The 18,142-nt window shown below is 29.3% G+C and overlaps 1 protein-coding gene across 2 annotated transcripts; it reads left to right on the top strand.

Moving 5' to 3' along the window:
- Positions 1–10,514: 10,514 nt before the first annotated feature.
- LOC114175648 (uncharacterized) lies at positions 10,515–12,270 on the top strand. 2 transcript variants are annotated; one of them, XR_003602872.2, is made up of 4 exons: positions 10,515–11,386; positions 11,483–11,554; positions 11,701–11,770; positions 12,058–12,270. XR_003602872.2 is itself a non-coding variant. In XM_028060418.1 (3 exons), the coding sequence occupies exons 1-3, from the start codon at positions 10,712–10,714 to the stop codon at positions 11,704–11,706; spliced, it is 753 nt and encodes a 250-aa protein (XP_027916219.1). In that variant the 5' UTR covers positions 10,515–10,711; the 3' UTR covers positions 11,707–12,021. The 2 variants fall into 2 exon arrangements, 1 of the variants encoding a protein (XP_027916219.1); XM_028060418.1 differs by lacking the exon at positions 12,058–12,270 and having other exon boundaries at positions 11,701–12,021.
- The last annotated feature ends 5,872 nt before the right edge of the window (positions 12,271–18,142 follow it).

Below are 18,142 nucleotides of genomic sequence, written 5' to 3'. Positions count from 1 at the left end.
TAATCTCACAAAATTGTCTCATAAGGTGAAGTTTGCACCCATTTATATATTGTGAATTTATTTTATCTTTAGTCTATGTATAGGACTTCCAACACTTCCTCTCATATTGAGGTATATACATCTTAATGAGTGGACTAGACATTAATGAATGGTTCGATAGCGGTCCAATAACTAGTGTAACGATAACATCAAACTTCGTTATGATAGGTTCCAACCCATGATTTTTATTCCATATTAAGAAGTGAATTTTAAGTCTAACTCAAACCCATGAAATCGAATTGTCAGGTGAGGTGAGGTTTGCATCTAGTCATATATTGTGAATTGACATTATCTCTAGTCGATATAAGACTTCCAACGATTGTCTCCATATCTCCATATGTTTGCTAGCAAGCCAAACCCAAACATCTACTGTGAATATATTATTGAGATATTATGATTATTTATTATTATTGATACTCATTTATTTTATTTTCATTAGTAATTTTAAGGCTTAAATACCTTTTTAGTCCTCATTTTCGTAGTGTTTGTTGCGGATGGTCCTCATTTTGACAGAATGTTTATGATGATCCTCATTTTTACAGAATGTTTAAAATGGTCCTCATTTCCGCAATTCGTGTTTTATTTGGTCATTTTCTGTAACGCCGTTTAAATCATTAACGGAGCATTATACAGGTGGCACGATTTGTAGTAGGATGTGTTACGTGTACTGTATAGGTGTGGTAATTAACGTTCATTTTTCAATTTAGGGGAAATTTTGCAATTAGGAAAATTTTTTCATCATCGTCTTTCTTAAACTCGAATTTGTAGAGGAAGCAACTATACTTGTCATTTCATTATTGGATTGCAGTTGCGCTCTTTATTTCAATTTTACAGATTGGACTTTAAAAGATTACACACAATAACGTGAACCCTATTACTAATTGCAGCATTTTTTCAACAACCTTCAATGTCTTCTCCAAATCATTAATCTGTCTCATTTGTGTCATGATGATGACATCCTTTTCATCAATACCACCATTTGAAAACATTGCAACCCACATTATTGGAACCACCGCTCTATAAATCAATAAACCAAAAATTAAAACCAATTTATTATTAACACAAAACTAAAAACAGATTGTACTCAAAATTTTCTACCAATATTCTTTGGAGTTCTTGCCATCCTCAAAGCTGCCATCTCCGCAACTACAAATCGGGGTTAATCCATTTCTCGTTGAACCACCAACAGTGCACGAAGTGATACAACATGGTTGCCTCTAACGATTACAACCAGAGGTAAAGGAAGAAGATTGGGACCATAACATACCTATATAATGGGATTGCAGGAAGAAGAAGATTAACTGGAAAATTGAAATGAAGAGCACAAATGCAATCTAATGATAACATGACAAGTATTAGCTGCTTCCTTTGCAAATAATCTGAGCTTAAGAAAGACGAAGATGAAGAAATTTTCCTAATTGCAAAATTTCTCCTAAATTGAGAAATTAATGTTAATTAGCCATATGTACAGTACACGTAACACACCCTAATACAAACGTACCACATGTACAATGCTCCGTTAATGATTTAAACGGCGTTACAGGAAAGGACTAAATAAAACACAAATTGCGAAAATGAGGACCATTTTAAACATTTTGTCAAAATGAGGACTACCCGTAACAAACACTACGAAAATGAGGACAAAAAACGTATTTAAGCCTCATTTTAATTAAGAGATACATTCTTAGCCTAATAAGGAGCATTTTTAGTGAATGCAATTTTATTTAAATTTGTATTTATACATCGGTAACTTGATTAATAAATTTGTAAGAGTTTTCTTGGTATAAAAGTTATCATATATCTTATAAATCATTTGGGTGTATAAACAATACAAATTACATGATAATTCACTTACTTGCATCTAACATAAAAAAAAAGGTGTAACCTTCATTGTAGCATAAAAGGAAAATATGAATTATGGAATATAAGGTTGATATTTATGAATAGACCGAAGAATTTTCAAGAAATTCATGATAATCCAAAAATCTAGAAAAACACGTCCCTGACTCAAAATAGATAAAAAAATCTCCCATCTTTTTGAAGAGAGAAAAAAAAGATGAGGCCAAAGTCTCATGTCAACAAAAGTAACATAAATAGTTTGGACTTTTAATACACTCCAAGAAGTAAAAAGAAAAAAAAAAAGTCAATGAAGTGAAGGTATCACTTAAAAATAAGGTGACTTGTTACGGCTTAAGGCATCACTTGAAAATATTTTTTGAAATTGGTCTAGTTCATTTCTTAAAAAATTTGATTTTATATCAGATCAATTTTAGCATGTTTTAGAAAATAAAAAATGTTTCTAAATTTAAGTTATATTAACAAAATTAAATTAAATTTTAAATATCATAACTATACATAAAATACATGTAACTGTAAAATATAATTATTTTATAAAACATACCGACTGATATATTGATAGAATTTAAACCCATTTAGGTTATTATGGGATGAAAAATAAATCTTGAATTTATTAAGGTTTTTTCGAATTTACCGCCAAACTATTTTTTTCTTTTCTATATATATATATATATATATATATATATATATATATATATATTTGTAAATTGTTATATGATTTTTACTTTTGCATTACATTTCATACATTTTTTTTAACATGGGTTTCGAAGCCTCGAGCCGAAGGATATTCATATTTTCTACGACTTTAACAGCCTTTTGTAATTATAATTGTTTTTTCAATGCTAGTTTGTTTTTACTAAATGTTAATAATTTTTAAAATCAAATTTTACAAGTTTTTAAAATAATACATACAAAAATACGTAAGTTATAAAAATAATATTTTATCATGTAATTTGAAATGTTTAACATATTTGGTTTTAACTAAACAATTTTACCCATTATTAAATTGTAAAACAGCTTTATTTGATAAAATAAAATACATAACGATAACATTCTTAGTTAAAAGTAACAGTACTAATCCTAACTAAAAAGAATTATATAATTTATCGTTTTTTTTTATAAAATTTTATATTTTTTAATTATATTTCAATATATAAAGAACATCGATATAAAGCACCTCTATTTCTCCCTCCCTCCTCTCTCTATATATATATATATATATATAATAATAATAATAATAATAAATAAAGAGATATTTTTTATTTTTTATGTTTATATTTTATTATTTTAATTTTATCTTTAATTATCATTTTAAAATTTAACTTTTTTATAAATAATTTATTTTTAATCGTTATTTTAAAAATATTTTTATCTTTAACAATTATTTTAAAAAAAATATATTTTTTATACATATTTTATTTTTTTATAATTTTATATGTAATAGTTCTTTTAAAATTAATAGTATATTTTTTATTAATATTAATTATAATTTTTATAAAAATTAAAAAATACGAACAAAAGTCTTGTTTTTATATATTACATCAATCATACGAATAAAAAAGAATTTAATTTTCATGTTAAACAAGTATTTGTAAACAAATAAGTATTTATAAAAAATGGTTAAAGAATCTCCACCTTAAAACTTGATTAAATCCAAAAATAATAATGTCAATGAATGGTCCTGAAGAAAAGTGGTAATATAACTGAACTGTTATGAATTAATAATTGTCCATTGATTTGATATATTTACTCATATGATTCTTTACTCGGTAAATATTTGTATTAACTAAGTTGATATTAGTTATTAGTTTTCTTTATGGATTACATATTATATTTATAAATAGGACTCTTCCTATCAATAATAATACACAAATGAGTTGCTCCCTATTCTCTATTCTCTATTGTTTCTTCTCTATTATCTATTATTCTCTCTATTATTCACTTTATTTCATAACACGTTATCAGCACCATGCTCCAACCAATTGAGGACTAGTGGAAGCTTTTTCTCTATAACGACAATGCTCTGCGCGTCTCAATACAGGTTCTTTCTAATCCTTTCTCAAATTATAATTTTACCTTATATTCTTCCTCTTGTGATAAGAATTATTTAACTTTATCAATTTTCATCTTCGTCTTATTATTTTTATTTTTATTTTGACGGTGATTATTATTATTATTATTATTATTATTATTATTATTTTATGTGCTAGTTTTAAACACACGAAATGTTGCAAAATTTGGATTTGTGACCCTTGATATTACAAGGAAGAATTCCTTATATTGGATTTTAAATGTTGAAATATATTTAGATGCAATGGATAGTGGGATACCATTAAATAAAGAAATAAAGCATCTAAGCAACTAATTTGCTCATAACAAAAATATTGTGAGAAAAGATTTCACAAATATTGTGAATTTATTTCATGCCTATGTATGGCTGGCTGGATAAAGCAATAAAGCTTTTGATGAAAAATCATGAGATCCGCCTAATCTGCTCCATTCCCAGAAGTGAATGCAGCAATCAATATTATGAATTTATTTCATGCCTTTGTATGGCTGAACAAAGCAATGAGCTTTTGATAAAAAATCATGAAACCTGTCCAAATTGGTTCTGCTCCATTCCCAAAGGTGAATGCAGTAACATTTAATTTATATTTTCATGATCGATCATGATCTTGATTTTGGACATGGTTATAAAGAAAATTTCGAAGACACATTTTGTCACCAGAAGTGGCACGATAATGTGAAAAAAATGAAAAAGAAAATGTGAAAATATTGACAAAAAGATGAAGGTATATATTATCATTACGATGGTAAAGGCCATTTGAGTTGTACTTATTGTACACCAGAGCATCTTACAAATAATGAGAAGAACATAGAAACACACTTTGCTTATGAAGATGGTGATTCTGATTATGGCCATATGGATGCTACTCATCTTGATATTGTTATTTTCTTTGCTAAAGCAAATGAAAGCATTGATCACCTAATTGATTATGAGAGTGTTGAAAAAAATCTCATATTGATATTTACGTTTATATGAAAAATGAATGTTTTGCACTAGTACTAAAAGATATGTGTCTTACTGATTGTGCAACAACTTATATAATTCTCAAGAGTAATAAATTTTTCTCTTGTTTGATAATGTGAGACATCGATGTTAGTATTATTTATAGTACTACAAATATATTTGAAGACTCTAGAAGAGCTATTATACTTCTACCAAGAAGTTGAATAGAAACTTATTAAGTTTCAATGATATTTGTCTAAATGGATATTATATTGAGACAAACAATGAAAAATATATGAAATATCTTTATATCTATATGATTGAGTTGAAAAAGAAAGTGTATTGGAGAAATTATCAACATTCTCTTATAGTTTGTACTACAAGTTTATTAGTACAATTTAAATGCATGTCATGGTAAACCAGAAGTTTACAAATCAAAATGATCGCCTTGATTGACATGATCAGTTATTATGATGCGAAAAAAAAAGGGTTGAAAAACTCATGTGAACACGTTTGAAGCGTGGTAGACCTATTGGTTCCAAAGATAAAAACTCTTGAATGAGAAAGGGGGCTAATATGCAAAATAACCTAATCGAAAAGGTTGAAATCCCAAAAGATTCATTTGACATAATTAATGGTTCGGTTCAAGAAGAACCTCAGGTACCTGAAATGGTTGAAAATGATGAGATCTCAATAAATTATGTCATGAATCATATAATATGGAACCATAATAAAGTTAACATTGACGAAACTTTTACTTATAACATAGCGATGAATGTTATGAATGACAATGAGGATCAATAAGCAATGATCATTGAAGATTATCGGCAAAGAAAAGATTGGCCAAAATGAAAATATGCAAAGAAGCATAAGTATATTTGTTTGTTAAACGAAAGGTTTTTGAACATATAGTTCGCACAACTGAAGTTATGAAACCCGTTTGGTACATATGGATTTTTGCGCAAAAATCAAATTAAGAATCATGAAATTGTTAGATACAAAGCACAATTGGTTGCTCAAGGTTGTTCACAAAACCTTGTATTGATTTGTGAAAAAACATATTCACTAGTATTGGATGCAACAACATTGCAATATTCGATTATCCTAGTTGCACAACAAGGTTTGCATTTACATCTAATGGATGATGTTACAACCTATTCGTACGATTCTTTTGAGAATCATATTTATATGAAAATCCCTGAAGGATTTTATTTGCCCAACAAGACAAATTCTAAAGAGGGTTATTCAATAAAATTGAACATGCTCTTTTATTGATTAAAGAAATCAAGACGTGTGTGGCATAACCGTCTTATTGAGTACTTATTAAAAGAAGGATATAAAAATGATCCTATTTGGTCTTGTATTTATATGAAAAGATCCAAATAATGAATTTGCCATAATTATTGTTTATGTAGATGACATAAACGTCGTTGGAATTTCTAATGAGTTCACAAAGGCAATTGATTACTCAAAAAAATAATTTGAGATGAATGATCTTTGAAGCGCAAAGTCTTATTTGAAATTAGAAATTGAGTATTTAAATAAAGGTGTTTTTATACATCAAGAAGCTTATATAATTAAGGTGCTTAAAATGTTTTAAATGGACAAGTCATGTCCATTATGCACTCCAATAGTTGTGAGGTCGTTAGATGTTGATAAAGACTCTTCTTAGACCTTAAGAAAATGATGAAGATCTTCTTGGTCTAGAAGCACCATATCTTAGTGTCATAGAAACACTAATGTATCTTGCTAATTATACTCGATCTAATATTGCATTTGTTGTAAATTTGTTAAGCAAGATATAGTTCTTCAATTACAAGAAGAGAATGGTTTGGAGTAAAACATATACTTCGTTACTTTAAGGATACTACGAATATGAGCTTATTCCATCCAAATGATTCAGATTCAGACCAATGGGTTATGGATATGCATGTTATTTTACATATTCTTACAATGTCACAATGGTTGATCACAAACAAGATGTTTGTTCACATGTGGTAGCACAATGGTTTCATGAAGGTATATGAAATAAACCATAGTAGCAACATCGTCTAATCATACAAAATTACGAGGAAAGTTGTGAATATGTTTGGTTAAGGTTTATAATTCAACATGTGCAAGAAACTTGTGACTATCCCCGAGAAAGATGGAATCAACAACCATATATAAAGACAATAGTGTATTGTTCAATTGAAAGGATGATATAGATATCCAAAAATTCATTCATGTGAAAATATGGCAGGTCATTTATGAAGTTTTTGCCAAGGAGAACTTTTGAGCAAATGATTCACAAGTTTAGACTCCGTCACCTTAATGATGTAAGTTTACATGAGGGGGAGAAATATAATATGTAATGAACAATATTGTATTACAAAATACAGAATGTTGTACTTTTTTTCCTTCACTAGGTTTTTTTTATCCCAAAGGGTTTTTCCTAGTAAGGTTTTAACGAGGCACATTCTTTTATCAATGGACACTCAAGGGGGAGTGTTATGAATTAATGATTGTCCATTGATTTGATACATTTACTCATATGATTCTTTACTCTTTATGATAAATATTTGTATTAACTAAGTTGATTTGTTTTCTTTATGGATTACATATTGTATCTATAAATAGGACTCTTCCTATCAATAATAATACACAAATGAGTTGCTCCCTATTCTCTATTGTTTCTTCTCTATTATCTATTATTCTCTCTATTATTCACTTTATTTTATAACACGTTATTAGCACCATGCTCCAACCAATTGAGGACTAGTGGAAGCTTTTTCTCTATAACGACAATGCTCTGCGCGTCTCAATAACAACAGTTTGATTTCCTTTTACATTTATTTTCTTATTTTTTATTTATTTATTTATCTTTACTTTTATGTCGTGGAAATATTGTTATTTTTTTATTTATCTTAGTTTCCATTACCTTTTATTTTATCTTAATTTTCATCTTTTTATCATTTATCATATTTTTCATTTTTTTTAAAACAAAATATTTAATTTTGTAAAAGTTAATTATGAAAATTTCTATACTTTAGTATTGTATTTAAGGATGACAAATAAAGTCCATATGCAAGTAAAATATAGTAGGGATACTAATTAAATAATGGATATGAGTATTTGATTACTTATTCATTGATGAGGTGGGTATGAATATCATGATATCCCCGACCTATGGATACTTGTTACTCTAGCATATTTTTTCTTCGATAATAATTATTAGCGAGTTTTATTTTAATATCTTTTTTAAATCAAGTTATCAAAATAAAGTTATTGGTGAGCGAAATATTAATTATTGAAAAATTGTTTGAAATTTAATTTCATATATATATTTTTTTTATTTAGGCCAAAAAAATTGAATTTATATTTAAAAAGATTAATTTTTAAAATTTATATTTTGGTGCAACTCAATCAAATTTCCATTGCATTCATATTTTAAAAATTAATTTGATTTGAATTGTACTTTAAAATTAATTTTTCATTTCATTTTTTTAAAGTATATATATATATATATATATATATATATATATATATATATATATATATATATATATATATATATATATATATTCATGGAAATCCACAAGTATAAAAAAAGAATTACAAGTATTTTTTTCTCAAATACCTAAAAAGTAACAAAACAAATATTTTCCAACGGAACATGTAACAATTAGGTACTATTTATGCTCGATCGACTCGTTACATTCTTTAATTACACTATTTATTTTATTATTGGTCATTGTATAATTATGCAAGTCCTTAAAAGGTGTAAATTGAATTTGACATATAAAACCAATATTTTACAAATAAGATGCTTTCTTCATGAGAGAACATTATGATCAAGTGTGATAAAAAGACAACTTCTCTTCTATATGTTCAAAATAAGTATAATGACTTAAAAAGAATAAAAGTAAAACCATAATCAAATCCAAAAAAGTGTTTCCATGATACACCTTTATATTTTTAATCTGAGAAAAGTGTGATATTTTGATCGATTTTAAAATTGTTTTGTCACAAAATTTGTTGTTGGGATTTGTTTAGAAGAATACTATAAATATTCATTATTAGTAAGTGGAAATAAGTTTATATAAGGATCATGACATCACTTTTAGCACTAAATATTATAATTTAATATTTATAGTTTTATTTATATTTATATATCACTTAGTTTGTCTTTATTAGTCAATGTAAGACTTTTATCTTGAATTTCTAACAGTCTTATCGTGTGAATTGAGTTTTATTACCATTTTTTACATTATTGTCCCATTCATTATCTAAGAAAATTTCTTTTAATTTAACCCAAACTTTTTACCATAATAAAACGTCTTGTTTCTATTTGAGTCAATTACTACAATAAACCTAATTTTGATATCACTTTTGGAGGTTCTTACTAGAGAGAAAATCATTAGCAATTAATCATTAATTACTCATACAAAATAAAATAGCATGACACTCCCTCTAATCCAATAATTTATTCTTTCTCTTAAAATGGAATATTTATAAACTTTGTTCTTCTATAGGTTTGAGATGAGACAAGGAATTCCTATGTTTTCGTATGTATAAGAAAAATTGCTTTGCTTGCTGAAGTAAAAATGCAAGTAAATCAATGGCAGCCAATTGGTACTCCAACTAATTAACCACATATTTCCCATTTTCTTCACTGATGATTATCTTCTATTTACCACAATCACCACTTCTCGAAACTCAAGTGAGTATAAGGACTTGGATTCTTTCTTGTTTGTTGATTTTAACAAAATTCAGATTTTTAGCTTGTAAGATTGTGTCAAGGAAGAAGATGATTGAAAAACATATATTTCTATTATCGGTTTTAGATCCAGAGAATTGATTGATACCTTGACTTTCCAATTTTGACTTGGTTTACAAAGATAAAAGGAAACTTGGTAGGGTGAGTTTCTTAAGTGAATGAAGTTAGTTCTTGAAGGCATCCCAATTTATTTCATGCATAATTGTTCACTTTTAGAAGTATTTATGATGGTATTGATTATCGCATGAAGAGTTACTTGAGGGATTGTAATCTTTTATCATATAAAATGAAATACTTTAACCAAACCAAGTAAAATGGGAAGTTGAATGTTCATACTACTCAAGACTCTCATGCATGAGTGCAATCATGTCAAGGTTGAATAAGGAAATAAATATCTTTTACCATTTTTCAATGGACTTTCTTCTTTTCAGGTTAATAAGTAATTTTTTATTGTAGAAACTAATTTCTTTCATTGTACACAAATTTAGACATTGACTCTGATCAAAACACATTAATAAAATAATTAAATTAAATTAAAAAATAAAAAATAAAAGTGGCTTTAATTTGATCGGATGAAAAGTAGAAAATATAGATTGAATTAGGGTTAAGAGTGAAAAAAGAGACTTAAGATGTGCAAGGGAAGAGTGACGAAGAAAGAGCATTAAACAGTTGTGTTTTTGTTTGGGTTATGACCGCCGCGGTTGCAAAGACTTGGGCGGGGCGGCATTCAGAAGTGGGCCGCGGGATTGGGACCCTAAAATCCATAAAAGGGAGAATTAGAAGTAATAAGAGAGAAAGGGGAAGGGTAAAAAAGTGAAGAAAAAATATTAGAATTTAAGCACCGCAAGACAAAGAAATAGTGAGTAGGGAAGGAAGAACCAAGTCTCTGTTCTCTCTACTCATAACTTTCTTCCATTCTATTTCTATATCATCCTTCGCCTCTTCTCTTCTTCCTTTCCCTCATTCTCTTACTCTCATTCCCAACAACACCACCGTTTCCAGACAAACAATCCTCCTCCAGCTTCCAGAGCTTTCCGCGTTTCCGAATGTCCACCGCACCGGCGCAGCCTCCGGTGAAGTCCCAGCCTCTGCACAACTTCGCCCTCCCCTTCTTGAAATGGGGAGCCAGCGGCAAGAACCACACCAACGCAGCGCACCACCACCGCTACCGCCGCCCCTCCTCCCACCCCTCCGATCACGCCTCCGAACCTGACTCCGACCCCGACTCCCGCCCCCACCGCCTTGGATCCAGGACCGCCCGCAACCGATTCGCACTCCCCACCTGCTCCCTCAAGCCGCTACCTCCACCACCACAGCCACCTCAGGCGCCGTCGTGCAACGATGAAACCGACGACGAAGCTGCCAAGCGCGACATCGAGGACGCCGAGGAGGCCGTGCAGAAGCCGTGGAACTTGCGCCCCCGCAAACCGGCGCTCCCCAAGTCCGCGCTCGAGATCGGAACTGGTCCTTCACGGAATCACGCCAACAACGGCGCGGGAGAGTTTCACGACGCCGTTTCGCACCACGGCGAGCACCCCGCCCCGAAGTCGCTCCGGCTGCGAGGGTTTGCGGACACTCAGTGTGCGGAGAAGAAGGAGAAGAGGAAATTCTGGATCGCTCTTTCTCGAGAAGAGATCGAAGAGGACATCTTTGTCATGACTGGCTCCAGACCCGCCCGCAGGCCCAGGAAGCGGCCCAAGAACGTCCAGAAACAAATGGATGTATGCTTCTTAGCTTTCTCACTTTTCTTCCCTCTCCCACCTTTTCCGTGCTTCTGTTTTTTCTAAACCTTTTTATTTTTTTTTTCTTTATTGTAGAGTGTTTTCCCTGGCTTATGGCTGGTGGGGATAACTGCGGATGCTTACAGAGTCCCTGATACACCTACGAAGGTTCTTTCTTTTCCTTGTTTGTCTTTTTTTTTGTTTGCTTTTTTTTTTTTCTGTTAAGTTTTCAATGTGATTTTCGCAAGCTTTAGTCTTAATGTGCTCTTTGATTTTGTACGAGAAACTAATCAGTTTGTGGTTGATTCTTGCAGAGGTGAAGCCAATTCAGAAAAGTATTGAAGATTTGGGGAGGTACAGAGGCGTGGAATTTTGTAAAGAGGAGTAAGTGTTGGATTGGAATTTGGAAAGAAGGCTATGACGAAGATAACAACAACAATGATGCTAGTTTTCTTGTGTTGATTCCCAGCACTAGGTTTTAGATGCAAGGGACAACTTTAGTTGATTTTTAGTAGTTTACATCTCTGTAAGGAAAGAAAAATATGATATGGTATGAGTATATATAGATTAATTAATAGAGTCGAATACAGTGATAATCTTTTCAATTCAGAGCTTTTAGTTTGTTTCTTAAATTATTTCTGATGCATCAAATGGCTTTCTATGTTTGACAGGCTTAGGGTAGCGTGCTTGTAGTTAATTAGCCAAATCATCAGTTCAATTTATCGGAGGCACTGCATCTCCTTGCTTCCTTAGTGGCTCCGGAAGCCGACTTTGATGGAAGACACTGATGTGGTTGAAAGTTAACTGCAATGATTGCATGCTTTTGATGCCTTTCCCTATGTATATTATGTTCTCGTATTGTTATTTGATTTGGTTCTTCTGAATTTTTGCATTCATTAGCTTAATCAAACCATTATCAGCTTTGCATAAAAGACAAGCTAAATCTTAGATATCAATGGGTTTAAAATTCATTTGTTCTGATTTTAAGTATAAAAGATAACATCATCTGCATGCTGAAATGATTTTCTACTATAAAAATGTACGCACTAGAGTGGGAATGTTGAAGCACCACACTTACATGTACTCATTGATAGATATGATGAGTGGTGACTAATGTCATATTATATTTTACATAGCAACCAGAGGCAGGACTTCTACTTATTTATCTGGCTGAACAACTGTAAGATCGTTTCTTCTAAGTTGCGCACAGTTGTATCTGTCTTGGGATAATAATTTTTTTATAGCATTTTTAGAAACACCCGAATAATCTAGATTGAGGATAGATTCCGGTCTCTGTGGTCGAACTTGATTTCCAGTATCACTGTTGGGATACTGCCAGTGTTGCTTACTCTGGATTTAAGTTGAAAAATGAGAAAATAAAAGAAATGCACCTTGGGTGGGCTTGATTGAAAAGTGTACAAAGGGGATCGAAAATGTACATTTTGTTTAGAAAAAAAAAAAACTTGTTTTATTTTTTCTATCTTATAATCTTTTACTATTAAAGAGTTTGATTGTTAATATTTATTTTTTTCTGACTTTGGTTGATAGTGAAAAATATTACTTTGAAATAAGCTGAAGCTCTGATGTCCAATCAGTGTCTAATACATACTATGACCAGCATAATTTTTTGCGGCAGTCAAAGCCACCTTTAAGAAAAGTTTGCGAGCTGTTGTCATTAGTTTTTATTTATATAAATAAACTGTTTAAGTTATTCTTATGTTTTGTTGAAGATGTGGGAGGATTTTAATTTTTTATCATAAAATTTACCTTCATGGAATTCAGTCTGTCAACTATAACTCCCAGACATTGCAATTGTAGTTAGTTTCCGATGAAGAAGGCTGTTTTGAATTCATCTGCTACTTCCCTTAAAACGGTGGTTTAAAAGAAATGACAGGTGAAGATCATATCCAATTAAAAAATAAATAAAAGATTTACAGCAAAAATAACGTATTTAGTGAATATTAGAAAAGTCATAACAGAAAATATATTATTGCAAATTTTACACCATTATGTAGATGCAATTCTCTCTCCTTTCCTAATGTCCATCTACTTGCAATTTTTGGTAAAAAATAAATTGTGTAAAACTTATTTATCTTATTTAATTAAAAAGGATTAAACGGATTGTTATTGTTTCATATCTACAATAGTCTACATTTCATTTTCCAGGTTCAATTAGGAATTTATTTGATCTTTGATTGTGTTGGTTTCTACATAAATAGATACTTGAGAGCATTTATTTGATTTTAGAAGTTGTATTATTGATTACATGTATCAGACGGTTAGAGAATGATAGTTTATTAACATCTTTATTATTTTTATTTATTTTATTGATTGTTTGAATTTTTTAGAAACTCTCTGCACCTTTCATTAATAATTGTAAAATTATTTCTTTAATCTAAATGATTAGTATTTTTTATTTATTTTTTTGATAATTTTGTACATGAAAAACATTTGTTGTGTACTTTTTTCATTTTCTAATTTTTAATAAATTTATTCCATTAATTGTTGATTTATTGTTAAGTTTTTTTTAATCTATTCTCCTATCATCAATAGACATTATTGTTATACACCATCTCTTATTTTTATCAGTTATTAAATATGTTAAGAATTTCTTTTGAAATCCATCATGACATCAACAAACGAATCTCGCAATTTATGGAATACAACTCGCTCTCTAAGGTCCTGCGGAAAAATAGCTCGGCGCCAGGATGATGAAAAGCTTAACACCTCTCATTCTTATTACTTTTTCAATTTGAAAAAGTAATAAGAATGAAAAAGGAAAAGGTCGTCTTATTTAAAACCCCAATTATGAAATCCCTTATCTTTCCATTATAGAGCGAGAGACGCTTTCACATCTTCTTAGGCTGGGAAGAGGAAAAGTTCCCTTTTTTTAGGATACTCCGAGGAACAGATTTCTAATGGAGATGACGGGGTGGGGCCTGTAGCTCAGAGGATTAGAGCACGTGACTACGAACCACGGTGTTCACTATTCTTGTTTTGTTACAATTTGTTCCTATAAGATATTTTTGATTAAGTTGATTTAAGATTGCTTCCTCCCTTCTTTAAATGCTAGGGTTTTACTCTTCTTATTTCGTTACAATTTGTTGTTACAAGATATTTTTGGTTAAGTTGATTTTAGATGTTTTTTTCCTTCTTTAAACACCTGGTTTTGTTGGGAATAGTCCAAGTATGAGTCAAAGTCTCACATCGGATAAAAAATATAAAGTTAAACATTAAATAAGAATAAATACCTATAACACCATTATCTTAAGGTTTTGGGTTAAAGGTGATGTCAAATATCTTATATGTGTGAAATACTAATGTTATATATATATACAAAACCACAATCTCTATCTCTCAATGATTATAAACAATACATATGAAAAAATATAACCCATCAGATCTTCGCTCTTGTTTCGTTACAATTTGTTTCTTCTTTTAAATTTGAATATAATCATTATGTTAAGACATGCCAATAGAGAGAGACTTTGTGGCTGTGGGGTTAGAGCTTACCCATGTTTTAAATACATCAATTTATTTGTGCTGGAAATTTCTTGAAAGCATTAGCACCATTTAAAGTTTTAATAATCATATATGGTTCAACAACAAAATTTACAACTTCGAAAAATTAGAGATAAATTGGCTAAAAAGAAGTTGGAGGCAAAATTCGTAATGCAAAAGTCAAAGAGATAAACATGAAACTAAGCCTATACAATATATCTATATATTTCCTCTGTGCAATGTATGTTTAGATATACAAATGTAAGGTAAATATAATTGAGGTGACAATGTTGGTCAGAAAGATATATTATTTTTATTAGTTATTATAATTATTTTCATGTTCTACAGTAAAGTGTTGTATTTTAAAAAATTTAACCTAAATCATAATTGAAAAAAATAAATTTTGAATTAGACATATTATATTTTTAGTTGTCATACTTTTTATATTAATTTGATACATTATTAGAAATTTAATATCATTCTGTAAGTTCAAATGAAAAAGTGAGTTCATCAAGTGTTGAAAAAGATTAAAATACGTAAATAAAGAGATGCTACCATTTATAATCTTAAATGCAATTGTCTTAATAAATAATAACTATATAAAAACATAAGTTAAAACATGAATTTGTTGTTACTACCATTATACAATCTCTCCTTAGATTCTTTCATTAATCATAATACATTTAATTTATATATATATATATATAGAGAGAGAGGAGAGAGAGAGGGGGAAAGAGAGATAAATTATATACATTTATTCTTAGTCTAAGTTTTTAATTTAGTTTTAAATTAATATCTCGAATCAATTACCAATAATTAGGTGTATTTAGTTTCCTTTTCATGAAACGAATAAAATAGAAATAATAATATTTTGGTTTTGGTTTTGTAGAAATGTATGCATCATTATTGACATATATTGCAATAAAATGTTTTTTCTCCTTTCTTCTTTTTTTCTTTATTGATAACATATATTATAATTTTTTCTTCTAAGTTGTCTGGGAAGTTTTCTCTTTCCTTATAGGTGTAGAAGTTGTATTCGATTTTGTTGTATTATTCTTCTATTCTTTGTTAGGAATAGTCCAAATGTGAGTCAAAGTCTCACATTAGATAGAATAGACAAAGTTAAACACTATATAAGAATAAAGACTCATAACACTATTGCCTTAAGGTTTTGGTGTAAAACTGGTGTCAAAGGTCTTACATGTGTAAGACTAATGTCATATAACCATATATATGTCGACCATAATCTCACTATAAGATGCCTATGAATATAACTCCATATATAACCAAAACATATGAAATATATAAACCCAACAGTGGTATTAGAGCCGATAGTTCGGCCTAGACAAAGTTAAACACTATATAAGAATAAAGACCCATAACACTATTGTCTTAAGGTTTTGGTGTAAAACTGGTGTCAAAGGTCTTATATGTATAAGACTAATGTCATATAACCATATATATGCCGACCACAATCTCTCAATAACCATGACTATGACTATAAACCACATATATAAAAAAATATACATAACCCAACATTCTTGTATGCTTAAAAGTTGCAAGGTAAAATTTTTCTTTAAAGAGGTGATGTCTACTACTAATGTAACTACTTCTTTTGAAGAAGTTATATCATTACATTCTTCTAATGTTGGTAAAAAACTTAAAATTGAACCATGTGTTGGATGGAGTTTGAATATATTAAAAAGGTTAAAAAAAATTTTTGAGAAAGAAGCATTATCCTCATGAAGTAATATGTTTATTATTGTACTTGTATGGTTACTTATGTTTTTCTTAGTTCATTAAATATATGTGATTTATGTGTGTAATTTGAATTAATATTTTAAACTTAGAGTTAATTAAATTATTTACTAGAGTGAATTAAATTATTTATTAAAAAATTATAACAAAATATATTAGAAAATATTGTGAAATGCAAATGAATGAAAAAAAAAAAGGAAAGAATACAAGGAAAGAATACAAGAAAAGAAAAATAATTGTAAAGATAAGATAAGGGAAAATTGTTTTACGTGCTTCTTTGGGACCTAACCTTTTACTTTATATATCGCCTTTAATTTCTTTTTTTCAATCATCATTAGATATGTAAATCACTAGCGGTCAAAGTTGAATCTTTCTGATTCTTTTATATTTTCATACCTTTTATATAGAGTTGTCAAAATGGGTAATCCGGTCTGACTCGGTTCAACCAACCACAGGTTAATTACTTAGTGAGCCAATCCAACCCGGTTCATTTATTAGCGAACCAAAAAAATTTCAATCGACCCGACCCACCGCGGGTTGGTAGGTTAAACATGTTAACTCACGGGCTCACTTAATTAAAAAAATACAATTTTTTATTTTTATTTTTTAGTCAAAACTATATTATAATTCTAATTAAAATTTAAATAAACTTTAATACAATCCAAATACAAATCAAAATCACAAAAATACAAATTATCTATGTGTTGGCTAAAAAAAAAGTAACATGACCCAAATACAAATTCCAACTTAACAAAAAATACTTGTGTGATCCTTTATTTGCGGGTTAGTGAGTCAACCCGACTCACCATGGGTTCAACCCTGGTGAGTCAGATTCTAGATGAGCCGAGTTAAAAATTGAATCGTATTAAGATTTGTAAAAAAATTTTAACCCAACCTGTAGCGAGCTGGATTAACTCATGGGTTTTAACCCATTTTGTAAGCTCTACTTTCATTCTTATTTTTAGCATAGGTTATATATATATATATATATATATATATTTATCAACTAGCATAATAGAGAGAACATTCAATTGCAAACATTGATGATACACACCTCTATTAAATGTTATTTATTCTATGAGAGAGAATTTTTTACACCTTATATTTATTGTTGATTTGGACTGTTAATTTGAAATTAAAAAAAAATTGAGAGTAATTTTGTTTACCTATTATCAAAAGGAGGAAATTAATCCCTTCTTCATATATATATATATATGAAGGAAGGCAAGATATTAATTTTTATTTTAGATGAGTAAAAAGGGAATCGATCTGGTGGAAAGAAGTAAAGTAACTTTTAGTTAACTTTGCTCGAGTTTTAACTGATTTTCTTTTTTAATAATTAAAATTGGTCATTCAACACCTGAAATATGAAAGTTAATTAAAATTACAAAGTTTTTTCCATAAAAAAGTTACCGAATCTCTGAATAAAAACTATTTTTTATATATGTAAAGGTTTTATTATATTAATTTTTCAAATTGCTACATAAATGATTTTTT

The sequence above is a fragment of the Vigna unguiculata genome, chromosome 3 (genome assembly GCF_037176805.1).
Source record: "Vigna unguiculata cultivar grain cowpea cultivar isolate G323 ecotype 2 chromosome 3, ASM3717680v1, whole genome shotgun sequence".
Classification (NCBI taxonomy): Eukaryota; Viridiplantae; Streptophyta; class Magnoliopsida; order Fabales; family Fabaceae; genus Vigna; species Vigna unguiculata.
The sequence above is the reverse complement of the archived record's forward strand: the minus strand, read 5'-3'. Positions and strand labels throughout refer to the sequence as shown.